This window comes from Chanodichthys erythropterus, chromosome 3 (genome assembly GCF_024489055.1).
Source record: "Chanodichthys erythropterus isolate Z2021 chromosome 3, ASM2448905v1, whole genome shotgun sequence".
Classification (NCBI taxonomy): domain Eukaryota; kingdom Metazoa; phylum Chordata; class Actinopteri; order Cypriniformes; family Xenocyprididae; genus Chanodichthys; species Chanodichthys erythropterus.
The window spans coordinates 16,326,026-16,345,327 of record NC_090223.1 but is presented as its reverse complement, the minus strand read 5'-3'; the positions used below and the strand labels follow the sequence as shown (position 1 = coordinate 16,345,327).

Here is a 19,302-nt window from a genome sequence, read left to right as displayed (position 1 = left end):
GACCTTAATTTGTTTCTTGAACCACTCCTTTGTTGCCTTGGCAGTATGTTTCAGGTCGTTGTCATCATGCTGGAAGACCCATCATCAGTGTTCTGGCTGAGGGAAGGAGGTTCTCGTCCAAGATTTTATGGTACATGGCCCTGTCCATTTGCTCAATGCGGTGAAGCAGTCCTGTACCCTTAGCAGAAAAACAGGCCCAAAGCATAATGTGTTCTCCTCCAGGCTTGACTGTAGGGATGGTGTTCTTGTCTTGACAGTTGTCCACGTTTCCACCGCCACACCTGACACAGGCATTACATAACATTTCTAAATGGCTTGAGTCGTCTCATTTAACTCTTAAATGTTAAATAAAAAATAAAAAGTTTCCATATGCTTCTCCATAAGAAATAGACCTGCAAGGGATGCATTTGAGCTGCAAATCAAGAATGAAGTAATTGAAGCAGTGAATGAAGTCAAGTATCTTGGGATCATTCTAGAGAATTTAAAAAAATTGATACAGTTTTTGTTTGACCTTCTTACAGATTTTTCACGTGATTAATACCATTGGAAACTAGGCTGCTGAATTTAACCCACTAGTGTCATTCGGTCTTTTGTTAAAAAAAAAAAAAAAAAGATGCAATGGTGACTGCTGCAAAAGTTAACTTTTTGTACCAAGTAAACTCAAATGAATGGAATAGGCTAAAACTACTTAAGTCATATCAGTGAAGATTTGACCATCATTTGGACTAATAATGGATAAAAGAGGTTATAACCTAAACTATTAAACCATACCCATTCTAGAGCATCCTAAAAAAAAATCCAAGTGGTAGCTGCAGCTTATCTGCATTTAAAAGGGATACACACCAAAACTATTTATTTTAAGTCTTGTAAAAACGGGTATAATTGGTGCCCTTTAAGTGTAACAAAATTGACAAAATAGGCCTGTATTAATGTTAAATATCAGTATGAATTTCAATTATATGCAACAGAACCAGATTTAAGGTTTTTTTTTTTTTTTTTAAATCAAAATACTATTAGTCTTTCAAAGCAATTATCAGAGAATGTGAGCAGACAGCAGGGTGGATCAGTGAATGAAGGTAGCATAACTTTACCAGCTTTGCCCAGTACAGCCGTTACATTAGAGTAGAGCTATTGCACGAGAAGTTTCATGTCAGCATGTTATTGAGCAGACTTTTCCAGTGAGTCAGAGGTACATTGAGCATTTGGGCCATGGTGCAATTGTAGCCAGGATTGAGCAGAAAGCACACAGACCAGAACATTGAGCAGATGTCTAATGCCAACCAGTGTTTAACAAGCATGTTCATTAAAATTCAGTACTACAATGTTTATATAGACATGCTTGATCTCAGGCATCACCAATATCTAGTTCATATACATAGTCTAGACCCAAATGCCCACAAGTTACCAAAAAAAAAAAAAAAAAAAAAAACTACATTAGCACCATTGATGGAAAAGTTTGGCTTGATTTATATAATGCCTATAACATTCACCTGCATTTAATGCACAAGTATTTTTAAAATGCTAGTGGAAGTTAAAAGGCTCCTACAACTTGGTCCATTTCAAGTTAAATGTACTTTATCCCCCTAAAGTCAATAGCATAGGAACCAGTAAAGTAAGCCTTTTTGGAAGTGTATACTTACTGGCGTTAAGACCTGCAACACTTTGCAAATGTCCAACAAAAAAGGCAAACTACTGATTGCATAAAAGGGACTTTATTACCATTTAAATTTTTGTCCTATAGCATAATCATTGACAGGGGGATGTGTAGGTCGTCTCAAACGCATCACCTGAAAGAGCAACATGAAATGAGCTTGATCATGTTCAACAAGGAAATCAGCAAGAGCAAAGTATGATTAGGATGAAAAATGTACTTGTCTGATAGTAGTCATAAACATTGATGACCGCTGGCTTGAGATTTTTCACTGCAAGAACCTGTTTTAGCTGCAGAGTGTAAGTCATGGGGACGCCTTTGGGAACCTGAAAGACAGAGGATGAACAGCAGCACATACACTAGCACTCAAGATAGCAGCTCCTGAATACATCCAGTATACATAGTCTCACCTCTTTCAGATACACTAGGACACGATCATCTTCAGAATCGACCCGCTCCACCAGCGGGGCGAACGACTGGGGTGGAGATCCAAGCTGAGTGAAAGACCATCATTTACATGCACAATTACAACTGAAGGAGCTTCAAGCATCTTAGGACTTTCCAAGTCTTACGAACCAGTGACGTATCAGCTTCGAAGCCTGACAGGAGTTTAACATCCACTAGAACCATGTTAGTAGTTGCTTTGGCTCCATTGTATCTGAAGATAAATAGGAAGTTCAGTCAAGAGGATGAAGAAAGCAGTTGCCCTTTGTAAGAATCATAAGAGTTGGTTTCAGGACACAAGTCAAATCTTCTTACGTCACTGTGAAGTTCAACATGAGATTGGCTCCAAGCGGTCGGCAGTCTGCCTTCACCTTTGCGTCGACGCTCAACGTCCTGGCAACTTTAACGGGTGTCGGAATGTTGTAGAAACACGCAACCTGTAGTACGAGAAGCACAGTAAGATTTTGATGTGCACAAACAGACAGAGAGGGGGGGGGTGAAGATACAGACCTGCACAGACACACAAGTGGAACCTGATGCTTTAACAGTGTAATTGCCGGTAATGTTCTTCAACGGCTTCTCCTGATACAGCAGCCTGTTGTCCCGATTCACAGTGAAGCTATAAGACTCTCCTCCTGCCACTGAGGACTGTACAGTAACAGTGCTGGAGCCCTCCACGCTGAACACTTTAGCAGCATACACAGACAAGGCATGAAGAGCCACCACAGTGTCCTAAAAACCAGCATCACATTAAAGATTTGACCCGTATAAGAGTGACTGAACTGGTTTGGTGGTCAGAGGTACCTGGGTGGAGGAGAAGCCTCCAAAGGGATTCTGCTGGGTCACGAGCCAGTTGACAATGCGGTTAGCATAGCCCAGGGTTGCCGTCGTGAGAGGCTGTTCAGTGAGAACCACTAGCAGCACGTAAGAGCTGATCTCCACCGCCAGAGTATCACCAGATGAAGTCTGAGACCAATGCAGCTTAGTGCCTAAAGACGAGAAGGTGGGGGAAAAAATTGACGACAAACAGCCTCAAGTATAAGCCCACTCAGGTGTAAAACTTAAGGTGTACCAATCTTTTCACATTGGAGCTTGGGCCGAGGTGCAAACATACAAAATACAAAAGTTTGGGCCAACGAGAGAATAGAATCTTTCAAAAACATTGAGTTGATTTAAATGCAGTCACAGTATTACCGTTTTAACCATTTATGTTTGAAAATTATTTAATGGATACAAAGCTCATTTTCATTGGCCATTATTCCAGTCTTCAAGTGTGGAAACTGCCATAGTGTTTTGCATTTTTGAAAATGCACATCTAAAAATGAACAAGTCAAGACTTCATTAGAAAAGCCTCAGCTCAAGATGAGGATTGTTATTCTCACTTTCAGAAATGGCAAGGTTGTTTAAGGAGGTTAGAAGTTGTGATCGAGTGCTCCTCTCTCCAGCAAGGCTGAAGGTGTAGGCCAGCAGAGCAGTGGCGTAAGTGTTTCTCAGGTTCCCAACGACAGGCCTCAAGCATGACAGAGCATTGGTGATGACAGGATCCTGAAAGCAAAGCAGATTAGACAAAAGCAGGAACAACAGGAAGGTCATCTGCAAGCAACTCAACTACTGGAGATATTTTACCGTGACAGGGACACCTAGTTCGAGCAGAGATGCAACAATGTAGGCGGTCATGGTCACATTATCCCCAACTCCACCCTTTAAAAAAAATAAAAATAAAAGCACCTGGATTAGAGACAGTCTGAGTCTATGGGTTACAGTCCATTTGATAACACGTACCTTCATTTCATTGTGGTACAGAGTTCCCTGTTGTATGAAACAGCCATTTGAACCCTGCTGGCTTATTATCCAGTCCTTCGCACTCTGAAGGACATTCGGATCAATGAAGACAAAGCGCTTTGCTAGACCAAAAGACCTCAGGACAAAGGCAGTCAACCTGGTCATGGACGAAGTTTCATTAAACTAAAATCACTGGTGATAAAGGATAAACACTAGAATGTGCAGCATTAAATTCACCATGTATTGGATGCATCATAACCAAATGTGCTGAATGATCCATCACTGTGCCTGTAGTTCAGTTGTCCTTGGTATCCTGTTCAGGGCAAACAAACATGGAGATTCATCAGGATGTACAAGCAATGATGGATAATTTGGTAATCAAGATCCCTTGAATCACTAAGGTTTTGGAAAACCTGGATAAGAGGATATAGGTGTGATTTCTACACCTATAGAGTTGTGCAGTTTAATTAGGAACAACAAATTCTCAGGTTTCTATGCCCTTGACTCAAAGCACCAAAACATTTTAGTCAGTTAGAAATGGGAGTGGGAGAGACTTGATATTTCATACACTTTAAAGAGCAAGCAATCTCACTACAGCAGAAGTACCAGAAAGGGTCTTGTCCAAATCATTATTTGAAGGCCCTCAGTGTAAACCAATAGCCATAATTCAGGTTTCACTACATTAAATCATATGGACTAAGTCCTGTGCCTTCACTGTAGTTTGTCAGACTGTTTAGTCTCGCCAACACTCAAACCCATACCGCTCTGAAGGTAGCCTATGGCAGTCTCTCGGATGGCTGTGGTGAGTTGCCCCGTGACTTCCAGGTATAGCAAGATGTAAATATTGGGAGCAAGAATAATCATATTCTGCTCTCCACAGCCAGATGGCATCTTTAATAACCCATCCAGATTCTTCAGCGCACGACCCATTATGTCTCCTATGAGAGGTCAAACATAAAACCCACATCAGAAACAAGTTATTCTGGCAAACATCACATGTCAGTTTCTACTAAATTAAATGCTTTACCAAGGACTGAAACAGAGCATCTGGCTGATCCCTGAACCACATTTGTTGGAAGCGTCACAGTCACGTTTTCTGAAAGAACGCTTCCTGCAGACCGAACAGAAGCGAGCGTTAGGCTAATGTTTAGCTGTACAGGGAGAACTTGTTTGGGAATCATTGATTGTAAACAAACCCTTTGGACACAGTAACCAACTCTGGGTGTTGGTCCTCTCAACTCCTTCAGGCTAAAAAGCAGTAAAACACCCCATCAGTAAAGCAGCATGAGCTCCATGATCAAGCTCCAGAAGGCTGGTTAACTCACCAGGACAAGTAGACTTCGAGTGACTACATCAACGCGTCCTCTTGTCGGCACGGTCACGGCTTCAGTGCCACATCGAGTCTGGGACGGTTCAGCTGAAGCATTGACCGTCACATTGACAGCTCCTGCAGAGACAGACAGTGAGTAACACCTAATACACTCAATTTAAGAGGGAGACAGCACAAGACTAACCAAGAACAGAAGCAGTAAAAACCCATTTAAAGGTCTTTCTCCCATTAGCACAGAGACAGGATGAATACGGCTCATTAAATGCTCCAAGAGTGAAGGCTGCAGATGAAGCTGGAGTTACTTTAACCTGCCAATGAGAGCACATGGAGCAAAGACACATGACCTTCTATACAGATTTGTATAAGAGGAAAATAAACCATGACAGACCATGATGCACTTGGACAGATAGTTGAAGACAGTGGCCTTCAGCTCAAAAGACTCTCCACGGACGATGGAGTATGGCAGGGAGAGCTCCAAGAAGAAGGGCTGGAAGACTGTCAGCAGAGCAGGAGGAGCCAGACCAAGACCTTTGGAAGACAGACAGAACGCCTCCGTCTCCCATGTGGTGATTGTGTCAGGAACCGTGAGGGGAACTTGTGTGGATCCAGTAGCTCTGAAGCACAGAAGAGAGAAAGAGGGAATAAGTAAACACTGTGCGCAAGTAGCTTTAAAAGGGAACAAAAAGTGTATTACTAACCCCACTTCAGAAAGCTGCCAGATCCATGTTTCTGGAAAGTAAGTCCTGATGGTCACATCAAAAGAGGAAGAGTCACCCTCACTTTTTTCTTCTGGACCAGCAGCCATTGCCATGGCTTCAGGACGGAAAAACATCACTGAAAGAGAGTTTGCAACTCTAGTCTTGTCTCTGAGGTCTGTCAGTTCTCATCTGTCTATTAATCAGGTATGTGCAAGTCAAATACTCCTGCATAAACCATGCAAAATTCATCTGGCAATTTGTAGAGCAAGAACAGACATACCATCACGGAAGTTGCGATAATAATTCTGGCCTCTGTACATCAGACACTGAGGTACTCTGATAGGCAAATTTGATGAGACCTTCAACCCCATGCTCTGTCAGAACAAGACAAGACATTTGAAAATGAAGTTGTGTTTAACAGGATAATGAACTTTTCTACCTTGAAGGTGTCGTAGGCATAGTCTACAGAAACAGCTCGACGGGGTCGAACATTCAGACACTCCTGTTCATCATCAACTTCATACGGATAATTTGATGATAGCACTGGGAGCAAGTTGAAAACCTAAAAACATGGGGAGTGAGGGAAAAAAATAAAAATATCCACATTAATTTAGTACGCAAGTCCAGCTGAACACAGTAAACTGAAGTGGCATGCTAGTCAAATGCAACAGATTTGACATGCCGCAGAAAGTCAAAAGTAATATGAAGTCTAAGTAAAAGCTCAAGACATGGTAACAGCCAGTGAATACCTCATTTTCAGGTCAACCTGAGCTAAAATGGCTCACACAGTGTATTCTGGGTATAACATTTATGAATTTGGCAGATGCTTTGATCCTAAGTGACTCAATGCATTTAACATCTGATCACTTCATTAAATTAGTCTAGTTCATTTAAAAAAAAAAAGTAACTGTCACCACTCATTTAAAATGGTCCGTTTGTCTTCATTGATGCCTTCAAGGATACTAAGGAAAAAAGGCACATGAAGGCACCCTTTTTAAAAAGGCACATGAATACCATTTCAGCACTCAGACGTCTTCCTGACTCCAAGATCCGGACACTCTGATCTACAGCACTGAGGCCACACAGAGATCCTGCTTGAGCAGAGACAGTCAGAACATTTCCCTCAGCAGGAACAGCTGTAGCTGGAGAGAACTGCAAAGACACCTGGAACAAGGACAAATAATGCTGTAGGACACGTCACCATTCCCCACTTGTAGCCAAAAGAGTGCACATCATACCTTGTTTTGGAAACATGCTTCTGTGTCAAATGATGCACTACCAACAACTACATTCTCACTGGGCAGAACACAATAGACCAGAATCTGCACTGCTGGAGCCATGTCAACACTGACAGACAGCTGGAACGACACTGAGCCGCTTGTGACTTTATTAGAAACACTTGCTGTGACCGTCTGAAATCCATGGAGGACGATCACTCCTCTGGACAAGACCTGACCGAAGACAGTTGAATAAGGTGCTGAAAAAAAAAAAAAAAAAAAACCCAAACACGCCACCATCCCACAGTGTTTTCTCACCATATAGACAATGTCAGCACTGTAGCCACCAGACTCTCCAACAAAAGAATATTTCACAGTCACTGGAAATGTAGCACCACATTTGAGCGGCTGCTCGAGCTTCACTATAGTCAGTTCACTAAATGATGGGTTATCAGGAGAAGCAGGTTGGAGAAGCTGAACAACCCTCATATCTGTAGTGAAGTATGGCGATTTGTAACTATAAACCACCTCTGGAGTCACACTTGCCTGGGGAGCAATGAATGAAATCAGTGAGAGCACAAGAAGTCTTCATGTCACAATATATAAAGAGCAAATCGTACCACCAGATTCAGATCCGCTTTAGGAAGATTAACGGTGTTGAGAGAGAATGTGACCAGTCCGTTCTGGTTTGTGGTCAGATTTAGCAGCAGTTTGTTATTGTTACCATCAAGGAGATACACAGCTTTGTTCAAAATTGGAGTCCCATTGAAACGAGACACTGTTATCTGTTGGGAAAGATCAAAGTTAGGAAACCGCCAATAAGGCTTCTGAGAAAGGGATGAGCTTTTACTTGCCTTTCCATTAATCGCTGACCCAGGTTCAAAATAATCCAGGAGGTCCAAAAATGTGACCTTGCCAACTTCAAATGTAATGGACACAGTTGCAGACTTTGACATAACTACATCTGAGGTAAAAGAAACAAAAGTGCACAGAATGAGCAAGTCAACTTCCTCCAAACACATGCTGTTGATTCAGATCAGCCAATTGCTCACCTGTTCCCTCCTCCGTGACGTTCACATTTACAAGAAATGAGTCTTGCATATTATTTTCAAATTTGGTGTTGAAAAACTCTGCCGTATCGATAATAAGGGAGGCACAGCCTGTGGCATTCATCTGGTAGCAGGACAAAGTCACATTTAAGTCAAGCACAAACAGAAGGAAAACCCCCCACAAGGCAACAGTCACAGACCTTCATGGTTTTACGCAGGCACTGGCGGGTCACGTCTGGAACCTCAATATATGGAAATGGATCACGGCACACCTCCACCAATGCTTGACCAGGTACAGGTTGGCCATAAGTGTATCTGAGAAGCATCACAAGGAACAAGATCAGGAACAGACCAACCTCAAGACAAGAAAATAAGAGCCTCACTCACTTGGCACAAGCCTCAACTTTCAGTCCCACATCTGCAACGCTGTATGTCTGTGGTGCGTTTATGATCACGTCAAACTTGGGCAAAACTAAACCAGAAGCACCACACTTCAGATTAAGACCTTGGTTCCGTTATTGTATGTGAACATTTTATGCACTACTTACCATATTTTTTCACCTCAAAAACCTGGGAGATCATTCGGTCACCAATAAAAGCACTTAGTGTGTACATCCCTATCTGAGCCTCTGGGTTTAACTCATGAGAAAGCTGCAAAATCCACCTTGTTGAAGAAACGTTTGTCCATTGACCAATCCGGTTATTATTATTGTCCTATTAAAACAGTTAACAGCTCAGAAACCGCAAACAAAGCAAAACTACAAAAAGCTGTGTCGGCTCAATTTAAAAGACTTGCACCAGAGCAAACTCACCTCCACCACGACCAGATTGTACTGCAAGACACAAAGACAGGCAATTAGAAGCACAAAAGTCACTTTCTTCAAGAGTGAGAAACTCAAGTTTGGAAAGTGAAACCACATTTAATTTGTAATGTGTTCATGGTGAGACCTTACCATCTGATCAAGAGGCACAAATTTGGCATCCATAGTGACAACTCTGAAATTCACTGCAAAGGCAATTAACACATTCATTGCATAATGCACTTTTGAAGACATCAGAACTTGTAGAGCAGAGGTGTCCAACCCTGTTCCTAGAGAGCCAAGCTGCACCCAGACACCTAGGTAGCGGACTTGCTGCCTTATCAAGCAATGACTTGTAAGGCAGCGTTTGTGCATGAAGGCACCTCAGACTTCCGAGGCAGCATACGAGTTTAATGATCTACAGCAATATTGCGTGAGCATTGGTGAAAACTAAACAATTACTACAGTAGTCATTTCTAGCGATAAATGAGTAAATGTACATTTTTGACCAACATTTTCCACTTTTGATGTCAAACTGGCCAGCAAACACAACTTTCAAACGCAATCTTTAATTTTCTAGCTCAACTGACAGAATGGAAAGCACAGGATTGTGGGACAGGCAGCGAAGGATACATCTATGCTGCCTTCTAAAGTCGATCAGATGAAGGCATCTCGGGAAACAGGAGGAGAAGCCAACAGTGAATTTGGACATACCTTTATGCCTTCTTACCTTGAAATGTGTCCTCCGAAGACCGGATTTTCCAGTTTTGGGACACAGCCTTACTGTCCTGCAGACTTCAGTTCCAACCCTGCTCCAACACCTGTCTGTAATCAAGCAACCCTGAACACCTCGATTAGCTGCTTCATGAAGGTTTGAATGGGGTTGGAGCTCAAGTCTGCAGGATGGTAGCTCTCCCGGAGCAGGGTTGGACACCCCTGTTGTAGAGTAATGGACTTGAGACACCCAATATTCAACCTAGGGTCATTCACAGCTCACCCATTTGTCCTGGATTGTAGATGGGTTTGTCTGTTTGGATGAAGGTCAAAGGTAGGTAACGTCTGAGCATGACTTTCCTCTCGTCGGTCACTCTGAAGACCCTCCCTTGAACTTCAACCTTCATCTTCTGCACAGACTCACCATCTACTCGAGGAGCCTGTGGAGAAACTTATTTAACAAACCAGACAAAGAATAAAACAGCCACATGAGTCTAGACGACAGACCTGGAAACTAAAGCTGCGGTGAAATGGTGTTGAAGAAACCTGCTGCACAAGTTTAGTTGTCCTGTTTTTGTCATCAAGCAGAGAAACCGTCAGTGTGAGACTCTCTTGGGGTTTCAGAAGAGAAATGCATAATTTGGCTTCAGATCCAGACTCAATCACTGCAGGGAACGTCACCATGAAGAACCTGAGGAAATACGATTAAAGAAACCAATGTCTGCTTAACATGCAAGAGTCACTAAATTTTGAAATTACATAATTGTGCACTTTGCCAACAAAATGTTTAATATACCCTGCACAGATTCATAGTAACATGAACTTGCACATGGTTTAGTGCAGGGGCTCCAAACCACACTGATTCAGTTCATCAGACTCCAAGACCTAAAATAATGTTTAAGAAGAAATGGTTGGGAACCCCTGGTTTAGTGGTAAACTGCTGCCATCTACTGGAAAACAAATTACCTGAATTTTCAGATACCTGCAGAGGATTACGTTGGCTCATTATATTTATATTTATATACACATTACACACACACCAAGTTTATTCATTCAGAGGTTTAAACATTCAAGTACAAAAAAAGTGATTTCTATAAATACATTTTTGGGGGTCAGTTATGTAATTAAACCAGAGCATGGTGGATAACCTTGTTTCACAAAGTTCTTTTTGGAAACCATAAAATCGTTAGCAATTTCATCAGCCTATGAGTAGAAAGCATGAGGGTCCGTGTACGTTTTGATATTTCATTCAAACTGGACAACAAACTACGCATAAACGAGAAAACGGTCGTTTCCCGGTTTTTCGTTTGTTAAAAAAAAAAAAACGAGATTTTGACTCGATTTTCATTTTTTTCGTGTCACTGATAGAAAACTGAAACACGACTTCAAAACTCGTTTTCCACATGTGGGTGATCATTACACGCCCCTTTCAGCCGATTGGTCAATCAAATCTGAGCCAGTGATGTCATCTTCAATTCATTCAACAAAATAACAGTCCTCTACCGCTATATCAGTAGAGATCATAAATCGGCTCTCTTCTGTGCAACCTAACGCTTATTTCACAGAAATATGTATGCACAGATAAAAACAATGGTTAAAAAACCTACAGTAAATTTAATTAAATCTGTTTTTAAGCTGTCATTGTAAATGCCTCTACATCTGTTATCAAGTGTGACATCTGGGCTACTAACACCGATCAATAATGATAGACTATTCTCTATTATAGATCAGTGGCTACTCCACTCATTTTTTTTCTTATTATTCAGGTTGATTATTCATTTTCTACCCCTGAACGAAAATGCGAAAAAAAAAAAAAAAAAAAACGAATGACCAAAAGATACACGGACCCATGAACGATCGGTTCACTTCAAATCCTATTTAACATTAATGCTACTTACGGTCCTGATGGCTGTCCGCCAACAGCAAAGAGAAAAAGAGCTAAAATGAGCCCTTTCCAAACACAAATCTCCCCCACAGCCATGAATAGCGATCATCCAACACTAAACGCGAATCAATTGTCTCTTTCAGAAACCCCACAGATACTACCGTTTACTGCTCTACAGTTTCTCTCAATCATCTGCCCCAATGGCAGCGATATATAAAAACGATCTTAATCATCGGAACAGGTTGATTTAGCACTTTATCCTCAGGCAATGAGGGCGGACAAAATTAATTCCAGGTGGTGGCCAATCAATTAAATGAATGAGATTCATTCCCCGACACTTAAGAGTGTTAAGACCTCTGTGGTGAAAACCAAGTTTGTAATGTTTTTAGTAACCGTGTGTAAATTCAGTTTTCTCCTTAAAACTCCTTTGTATCCAAAAAACCTTAGTAAAAAAGACTGCCCCAACGCAGTTTGAAACCACTTTTACGAGATTTTCAGTGTCTGACATTTTGTTTCAGTGGTCGGAGCATACATGAATTATTTCATGAGTTTCTCAGACTGCTCGTGCAACTGCTCATGCTATTGTATCTCAGAATATCTCTGATTATTTCATTGTTTCAGCGCCGCGTGAACTTGTGCCTAAACTTAAAATATATATATATATATATATATATTAAATATATATATATTAAATATTAGGAGGAGCTCAATACAGGACTGAAGTACTTATAAGAGTAACTTCAACACAAAGAAAACATTAAAGGAGAAAATGAGGGTAGGGTACCATTTGGGATTCAGCCTTTGAGTTTCTCACTGTGTAAACTGCAGATCTCCTCTGATGAGAAAACAAAGTTCTTCTACAGATACATTTAGTGAATCCATTTTTACTTTTTGAGTTCCAGCAATCTAAACTTTACTTTATGAATGGCAGACAGAAATGAGAAAGTCAGTCTCTTTCTGGTAAGAACTGCTTTCTGCTTCAAGTCCACTACTATTTTCACTTTATTAAGAAACATCCTGAGCACCAAACCAGAGTCATTTGACCTACTACAATTTGTGTACAGGACAAACAGATCCACAAAAGATGATATTTTTAATTTATCGTTCACAAAATTCAAACCCACTTGGAAAGTAAGGATAGTTGTACATTATTACTTTTTGTTGACTTGACAGTATATTCAGAATACTTGAGTTGTTATACTTTAAAGCCTTTTCTCCCATAATATTATGTGTTGCACTCAAAAAAATACAATGTTGGATTTACGTAAAGAAATGGCTCCACAAAAGTTATATAGATTATGCTTGTTAACAGCAAGTGTTCATCATTAATGCTCAATCATCACTTACATATTCACTTAATTATCTCACTGCAGCATGTCAAAGTTACTTGTAGTGTGGACATTACATGACTTACCTGTGTTGTTGAAAGGGTTAAAGGTGGAAGATAAAAAATAAAAAAACACACTCACGAAATGTATTTTAATAGTAATAAACTGTGAGAAAAAAAACAATGATATACTGGACACATTTGCTGGTAGTTTAATGTAAAATTTAATTTTTTGGGTCACCCTTGTGCTTCAGTTCAGGAGAAGAGAAGACCCAAAAACATTGATGATATGCTGCATGTTGCTTTATTTAACAGGTGGTGACTGCAGTTGCTGATGCAGTGAAAATCTCTTTATTTAAAATATTTTTAGTGGAATCAAATGAAATAAGTTCAGAGTAATAATATGGTCTCATTATTAGCATATTATATTAGTTTATACATTTAAATGCCAGTCTGACAATTTAGGGCAGTCTATCTGTGTGGTACCTTTACAGTACTGCAGATTACAGTTAATAATTAAAAGCCTGGTAAGGTTAACAGTGTCCAAACCATAGCACTTCTTAATTAAAATATACATTATATAACAAATAATAATAATAGTTATAATAACAGAAAACCCAATGTGGCGACCAGGGCGGGCGAGAGCCGTGAGGGAACGGCGCGAGGCGGGTGACGCAAGTGATAACAAGCATCACCTGGGAGGCGCACCAGCCTTGAGTCTCTCACGGAGGAGCTCCAGGAGCATAAAAGGAGGAGCGACGACCGTGGAGGACGAGAGAGGACCAGGCCTGGACTTTATGTTATGGTTTTGTTATGTTTGTGTGGCCGGCAGACGTCCACGAGGGTCTGCCGGCATTACTTTCGTTTTGTTCTTTGTTTATTTTACAATAAAGTTTGGTTGAATGTTCGCCGGTTCCCGCCTCCTTCTTCCCATTTACGAACTGTGTTACACCCAATAATACAATTAATTGAAGGAGCATTGGTACTGATATCCATGGATGCCACTGCACACTTCAGGTCACTTCTTGTTCCAGACCTTTGCAATATGAACACAGTGTCACACCAGAGATCCTTCTGACCTTTTCTTGTGTTGACAGCAACAACTTTGAACTTCTCATATGGAGGAATCAGCACCTCTTTCTCAGAAGGAAATATAGAGTAATGTGACACATCAGCACCTTCACAAGTGTAGATTTGAAAACAAGATTCAGTTCCAAAACCTTGTGCTACACTTTGATATAAAGAGGAGGATGTAAATGATCCAAAACGAACCTCTTTGTTCAGAACATTCTTATCAAATTCATCTGTAGTACCACGATACGTGAAATAGCATCTATTTTGTGTTTTCTTCAGAATCTGTATCGCATCTGTTAACAGAAAATTAAATGAATACCATTTAATTGTCTTGTCTTTTTGTTTCTGACTACGAACATCATTATTGAAAAATTCATACAGTGGACTTGAATGTGTGTAAACCTAAACAGCAACTGAATGATTTTTTGACAAGTTATCTTCTGGTGTTTTGGCTTCACGGACACCCTCTTCCCAAAGTTTTGCAAATTCATGTTCAGACTGAGATTTTTCTTTCTCTAGAAGTTTTGTCTCCACCAGGTGTTTCATGTTCTCTATACAACCCTTATACTGATCATCAACAGAATTTGGTGCCATATCCAATGGAAATATCTGTTCTGCAGATCCTCTGTGATCCTTCAGCAACAGAGATCATAATGATCACATAATCAGTAGTCATGTCTGTACTAATTATAGACCCTTTTACAGCCCACGTGATCAAATAGTTGCGCGCGCATTTTGGCAACGGAAGTGGTGTTGTTGCCTATTGGTTTTAACGTGTTAGCAACTCTGAAAGGTTTTCAGGCCTCTCAAGTGTAACGCACTGAGCGTGACAGTCACTCATTTCGGTCTTTTGTCACGCACTCCCGCCACACGTTGTATTTCTCACGCAGAAAAACTATTTTTTATATATTTAATATGCCGCTGCGCCGGGCAGGAATCAAGCACGTCTCCCCTGGGGTAGCCTGCCACTTATCAGCCAATCAAAAAAAGAAAGAGGCTACACAGTAGCCAATCCGAAAATAGCACTATTGTATCTGGGTAAGATTTAAACCAACAACCAATGAAAAAAAAAAAAGCATATCCTGGAATTGTTCACCATCATCCTCGTTCACTCACAGAGGAAAACACTGGAGCTCTGAGCATCACTTTGAGCACAGAATAAGTCATGATCTCCTATTTTAATGTTACAACAAATTCAGAGCTTGTTTGACACAAACAATGACATCTTGACTGCTGTTAGAGAATGTTTCCCAGATAATCAGCATCAGTTTTTCATGAGTGTCTGAACTTAATCAACAATTTTACAGCCTGTTCACTGAAAACACCTGCTCAGTAGTCTATACCTAGTTATATTTTCGTTATCACACGATGACTGACATTTTGTCACATTAAACATCTCTCTCTCCAAAAAGGTTTAATAATTTTATTAGCACTAAATAAATTCAATGGTCACTTTAAAAATCATGTCATGTTGGATATTTGTCATTCTTGCCTGTCTTTAAAACTTGAGAGAACTGGTTTATGTATATATATCTGGCCACTGTATTTTGCCATCTGCTAACATCTTCTATCCATTCGACTACACGGATCTGATAGCCGGATACCATTTGATAAAGTCATCTTTTTAAAATAACTTTATCTGTCTGTGTTGCTTAATCCGCTCGCGAAGCTGTAGATATATATATCACTTTCGGAGTTGCTAACATGTTAGAACCTATGGGGAACAACACCACTTCCGTTGCCAAAATGCGTGCGCATACGTTGCTACGTCATCATTGTGTACAAACAGTTAAAGGGTCTATACTAGAACACAAGCTTACCTGTCCTAAAGCAGCAAAAATGAGAAGAGCTTCAGTAATCAGCAGCATCTTGATTTAGCAAAATTCCCAAATGAAATAGTTGATATAGAAGAACAGATGCTGAAAGAAAACCAGAAGTACAACAGCATTTCATAAAGACTAAATCTATTACTCCAATATGTTGCACAATTAAACTGTTTCCAACATAAAACAGTTTTAAAATGATAGAAGTGGCAGAACTTTTTGAATAATAATCATATTAGTGTAACATTTACTGATATGTTGACTAGGGCTGCACGATTAATCGCATGCTATTCTCACGCGCATTTCGTCAGTAAAGCCGGTTCCCTGATCACCGCTAAATCGCCATCACCTGCTTTCAAATGAAGCGGCATTTAATAGACAGAGCCGTAGATCACTGAAAAGCCACGCAATATCGCGTTCATATCGCAGATGAATCGCCTTCGATAATGAACGCGATATTGCGTGGCTTGTCTGTGAACTACGGCTCTGTCTATTAAAAGGCGCTCCGTTTAAAAACAGGTGATGGCGATTTAGCGGTAATCAGGGAACCGGCTTTACTGACGAAATGCGCGTGAGAATAGCATGCGATTAATCGTGCAGCCCTAATGTTGACCTTTGACTTTAACCTCTAACCTTTTACTTTAAGATTATTATTCATGTCGGCACCAATGATGTCCAACTTCACCAGTCAGATATCACTAAAATTAACATTAATGACATGTGGGAACTCGCAAGTACGATGTCAGACCCTGTAATTTGCTCTGGCCCTCTTCCTGTTCGTTGGAGTGATGAAATACTTAGCAGACTGTCATCACTCAATGGCTGTATGTCTAAATGGTGTCCACAAAATAATATAGGGTTCATAGACTTTTCAATTGGAAAAGTTTTTGGGGCAGACCTGACCTGTTGAAAAGAAATGGTATCCATAGTGCCGCTCTTCTCTCTACACTCTAAAAAATGCTGGGTTAAAAACAACACAATTGTGTTTATATGACAACCAAGCTCTGATGTAAATATTGGACAGAACATATGCTGTGTTTTATAAACTAAACAATTTGCCATTTTTTTATTTTTATTTATTTTTTAAATCAGTGCTGGGTCAGTCAATTTGATAGTTTTTTCATTTAAAATAATACAAATTTGTTTGATGGAAACTTCCATGATGGTGCCGGCATGTCTTTCACTCTGAGTGTAGTGGGTGTGTCTATTTTTCCCCCACAGTATGTTTAAAAATGAAATCTCAAAACATCTTATCTGTGGCATAAAGGTACTGTTGGTTATAATAACAATAATGAACAACCACTCTTGGTCAGGGATGAGACTAGACAATTGGTTTTCTTCTTGATGGTGTAAACCATATCACCAAATTGCTCTTGTTTGTGGCCTCTTTTATAACAAATGATGTGCTTCTGTAAACATTGTTACAAAGACCACAAACTTAACATAAAAACCAAGCTACAGTGCCCAACTAAATGAAACACTGATCACCATAATGGTCAGTGTCAATAAAACATCAACATCTAAACCTGTTAATTCTCAAAAAGAACTGTAGACAAATGACAGAAATAAAGTCAGTCTGCTTTGTCTTTTCAGTTGGTTTCATCTAAGGCTGTGGCTAGATATCAGATGTAGTTATTGTTTTTTTCTCTTTTCTTCAGCGATTGTGATCGTTATCATCAGGGGCCCATGTCAATAAGGAGGTTCAACCAACTCTGAGTTAAAACTTGAACTCTGAGTTGACTTACACTGAGATGGGAAACTTTGACCTTTCTGTTTCAGAACAGCTGAATTGAGTTAGTTCAATCAACTCTGATGACTCTGTGTTAAGCTTGTGCACCACGACTATGAAAAGCCACGATCAATGGAGCTCCAATATTATGATTCACCATGGCAACAGCACCCAACAAAAACTGGCAGAATGTCAAGTTCTATTCATGTTAAGTACTATTCATTTTCATTCACTGATTATATTTATTCAAATTATAAATACTTTTATTTTTTATTAAACCTTTGTTAGGCACTTTACTTTCTGAAAAAAAATGCCTATCTGATGTGATATGTGATGGGAAGAGGGAGAAGAGTGAACTCGGCAAAAGGTGGATTCAAACCCAGTCAATCGCGGCACAAGTTAGTTTTCCACACCCAACACGCTACTGCTTACTCCACTGAAGTCATTAATCACATGTGTTGTTTTTAACCTTGTGTGACATTGGTGGGCGGAGCTACTGTAAATTTGCAGTTAGTAATAGACACTCAAAATAATCTTGTTTTCCGTTTACATTAAGATTGTTTTTATTACCACACTGACAGATAATTTTACTTAAGTAAAATACACTTAATTTAGACCACCAGGGAATTTACTGTGTTGCATCCCAGACAGCAACATAGTGTGGCCCAGATCCAGCGAACATGTGGTACATGTGGATTACATGCAGACCAGATGTGGGCCGACACAATGTTGCTCTCAGATATATATTTAAAAAATCTTAAACAATATTCCATGAGAAACTGTTAACCCATTTTAATAAATTACATGTGGATTAAGATTACCATAATTTTTTAAAATGTCAACAGAACTGAACAGTGTCCTTACCTTGTCTATTCTCTAGAAACAGAAAATCATGCAAACGTCAGTATTGCAAAATGTCAGTCCAATGAAATCTGCTGAATTTTCATACTCATAAAAAAAATATCACTGGATTCTCTGTTGTCACTGTTCAACAAAGAGGATTTCCCAATCTGCTGTCTAGTCAATTATGATGATTGAGGAGTGTTTCAGTTGTGAAACTTTAAAACATAGTAAAGTTTAGGGCGTCAGCATCAGATTCAGCTCCTCCTCCAGCTATTTAAACTAAACTGAGATGTCAGTTTAATTTAGATCTATGTAGTTTTTGTGGGAATGTGTTCATAGGTTTCGCAGATTATTTATTTAAAAAAAAAAAAGATGTTGAACTAATTATTTTATTATTGTAGAATACAATATTTAATATCATCTTATTGTAATTATGTTCAGAAACATCTTATGTGTTTCATGTTCACAACCATGACTTGCACCATAACCAAGATTTAGGCATAATCATTGCACAGTAAGTCTTTTACAAGTCATTCTGGAAAGTTGAATAACGTTCATTATAACCTATTTATAATTCAGTCTTGCTCTTTATTCTCACAGTTTTGTGTAGGAAAAAGAAGCATTTGAGAAGCTGCAGGGTTGCAAATGCTGATCTGAATTTGAAACATTTAGGAAACTGTGGTCAGAAATTTCACTTGTGCATTTTATGGTGACTTCCGCTACCATTTAACTCGTCCTGTTTTGAAGATGTGTTAATATTTAATGGGTTGTTTAAAACTGACATTAAAGACTATAATTGTTGGAGTGTTTATATCTTCTGCACATTGAGTTTTATCTCTCTCTCTCTCTCTCTCTCTCTCTCTCTCTCTCTCTATATATATATATATATATATATATATATATATATATATATATATATACACACACACATATATA

General features: G+C 39.6%; 1 protein-coding gene and 1 pseudogene across 1 annotated transcript; both read right to left on the bottom strand.

Moving 5' to 3' along the window:
* Positions 1-1,732: 1,732 nt before the first annotated feature.
* LOC137017188 (alpha-2-macroglobulin-like protein 1) lies at positions 1,733-11,701 on the bottom strand. Its single transcript, XM_067381178.1, has 34 exons — positions 11,584-11,701; positions 10,193-10,376; positions 9,969-10,125; positions 9,125-9,177; positions 8,984-9,004; positions 8,720-8,885; positions 8,559-8,643; positions 8,372-8,486; positions 8,175-8,295; positions 7,977-8,086; positions 7,743-7,907; positions 7,441-7,668; positions 7,144-7,356; positions 6,920-7,069; positions 6,345-6,467; positions 6,186-6,279; positions 5,906-6,041; positions 5,596-5,821; positions 5,392-5,515; positions 5,203-5,324; positions 5,074-5,125; positions 4,905-4,988; positions 4,639-4,815; positions 4,115-4,190; positions 3,878-4,034; positions 3,722-3,796; positions 3,478-3,640; positions 2,900-3,084; positions 2,606-2,827; positions 2,411-2,532; positions 2,228-2,309; positions 2,062-2,145; positions 1,872-1,977; positions 1,733-1,787 (listed from the first exon to the last, which is right to left on the bottom strand). Exons 1-34 carry the CDS (start codon positions 11,664-11,666, stop codon positions 1,747-1,749), a joined length of 4,302 nt encoding a protein of 1,433 aa, XP_067237279.1. The 5' UTR covers positions 11,667-11,701; the 3' UTR covers positions 1,733-1,746.
* Positions 11,702-12,364: 663 nt separating this feature from the next.
* Positions 12,365-15,839, bottom strand: LOC137003736 (erythroblast NAD(P)(+)--arginine ADP-ribosyltransferase-like; annotated as a pseudogene).
* Between the last annotated feature and the right edge of the window lie 3,463 nt (positions 15,840-19,302).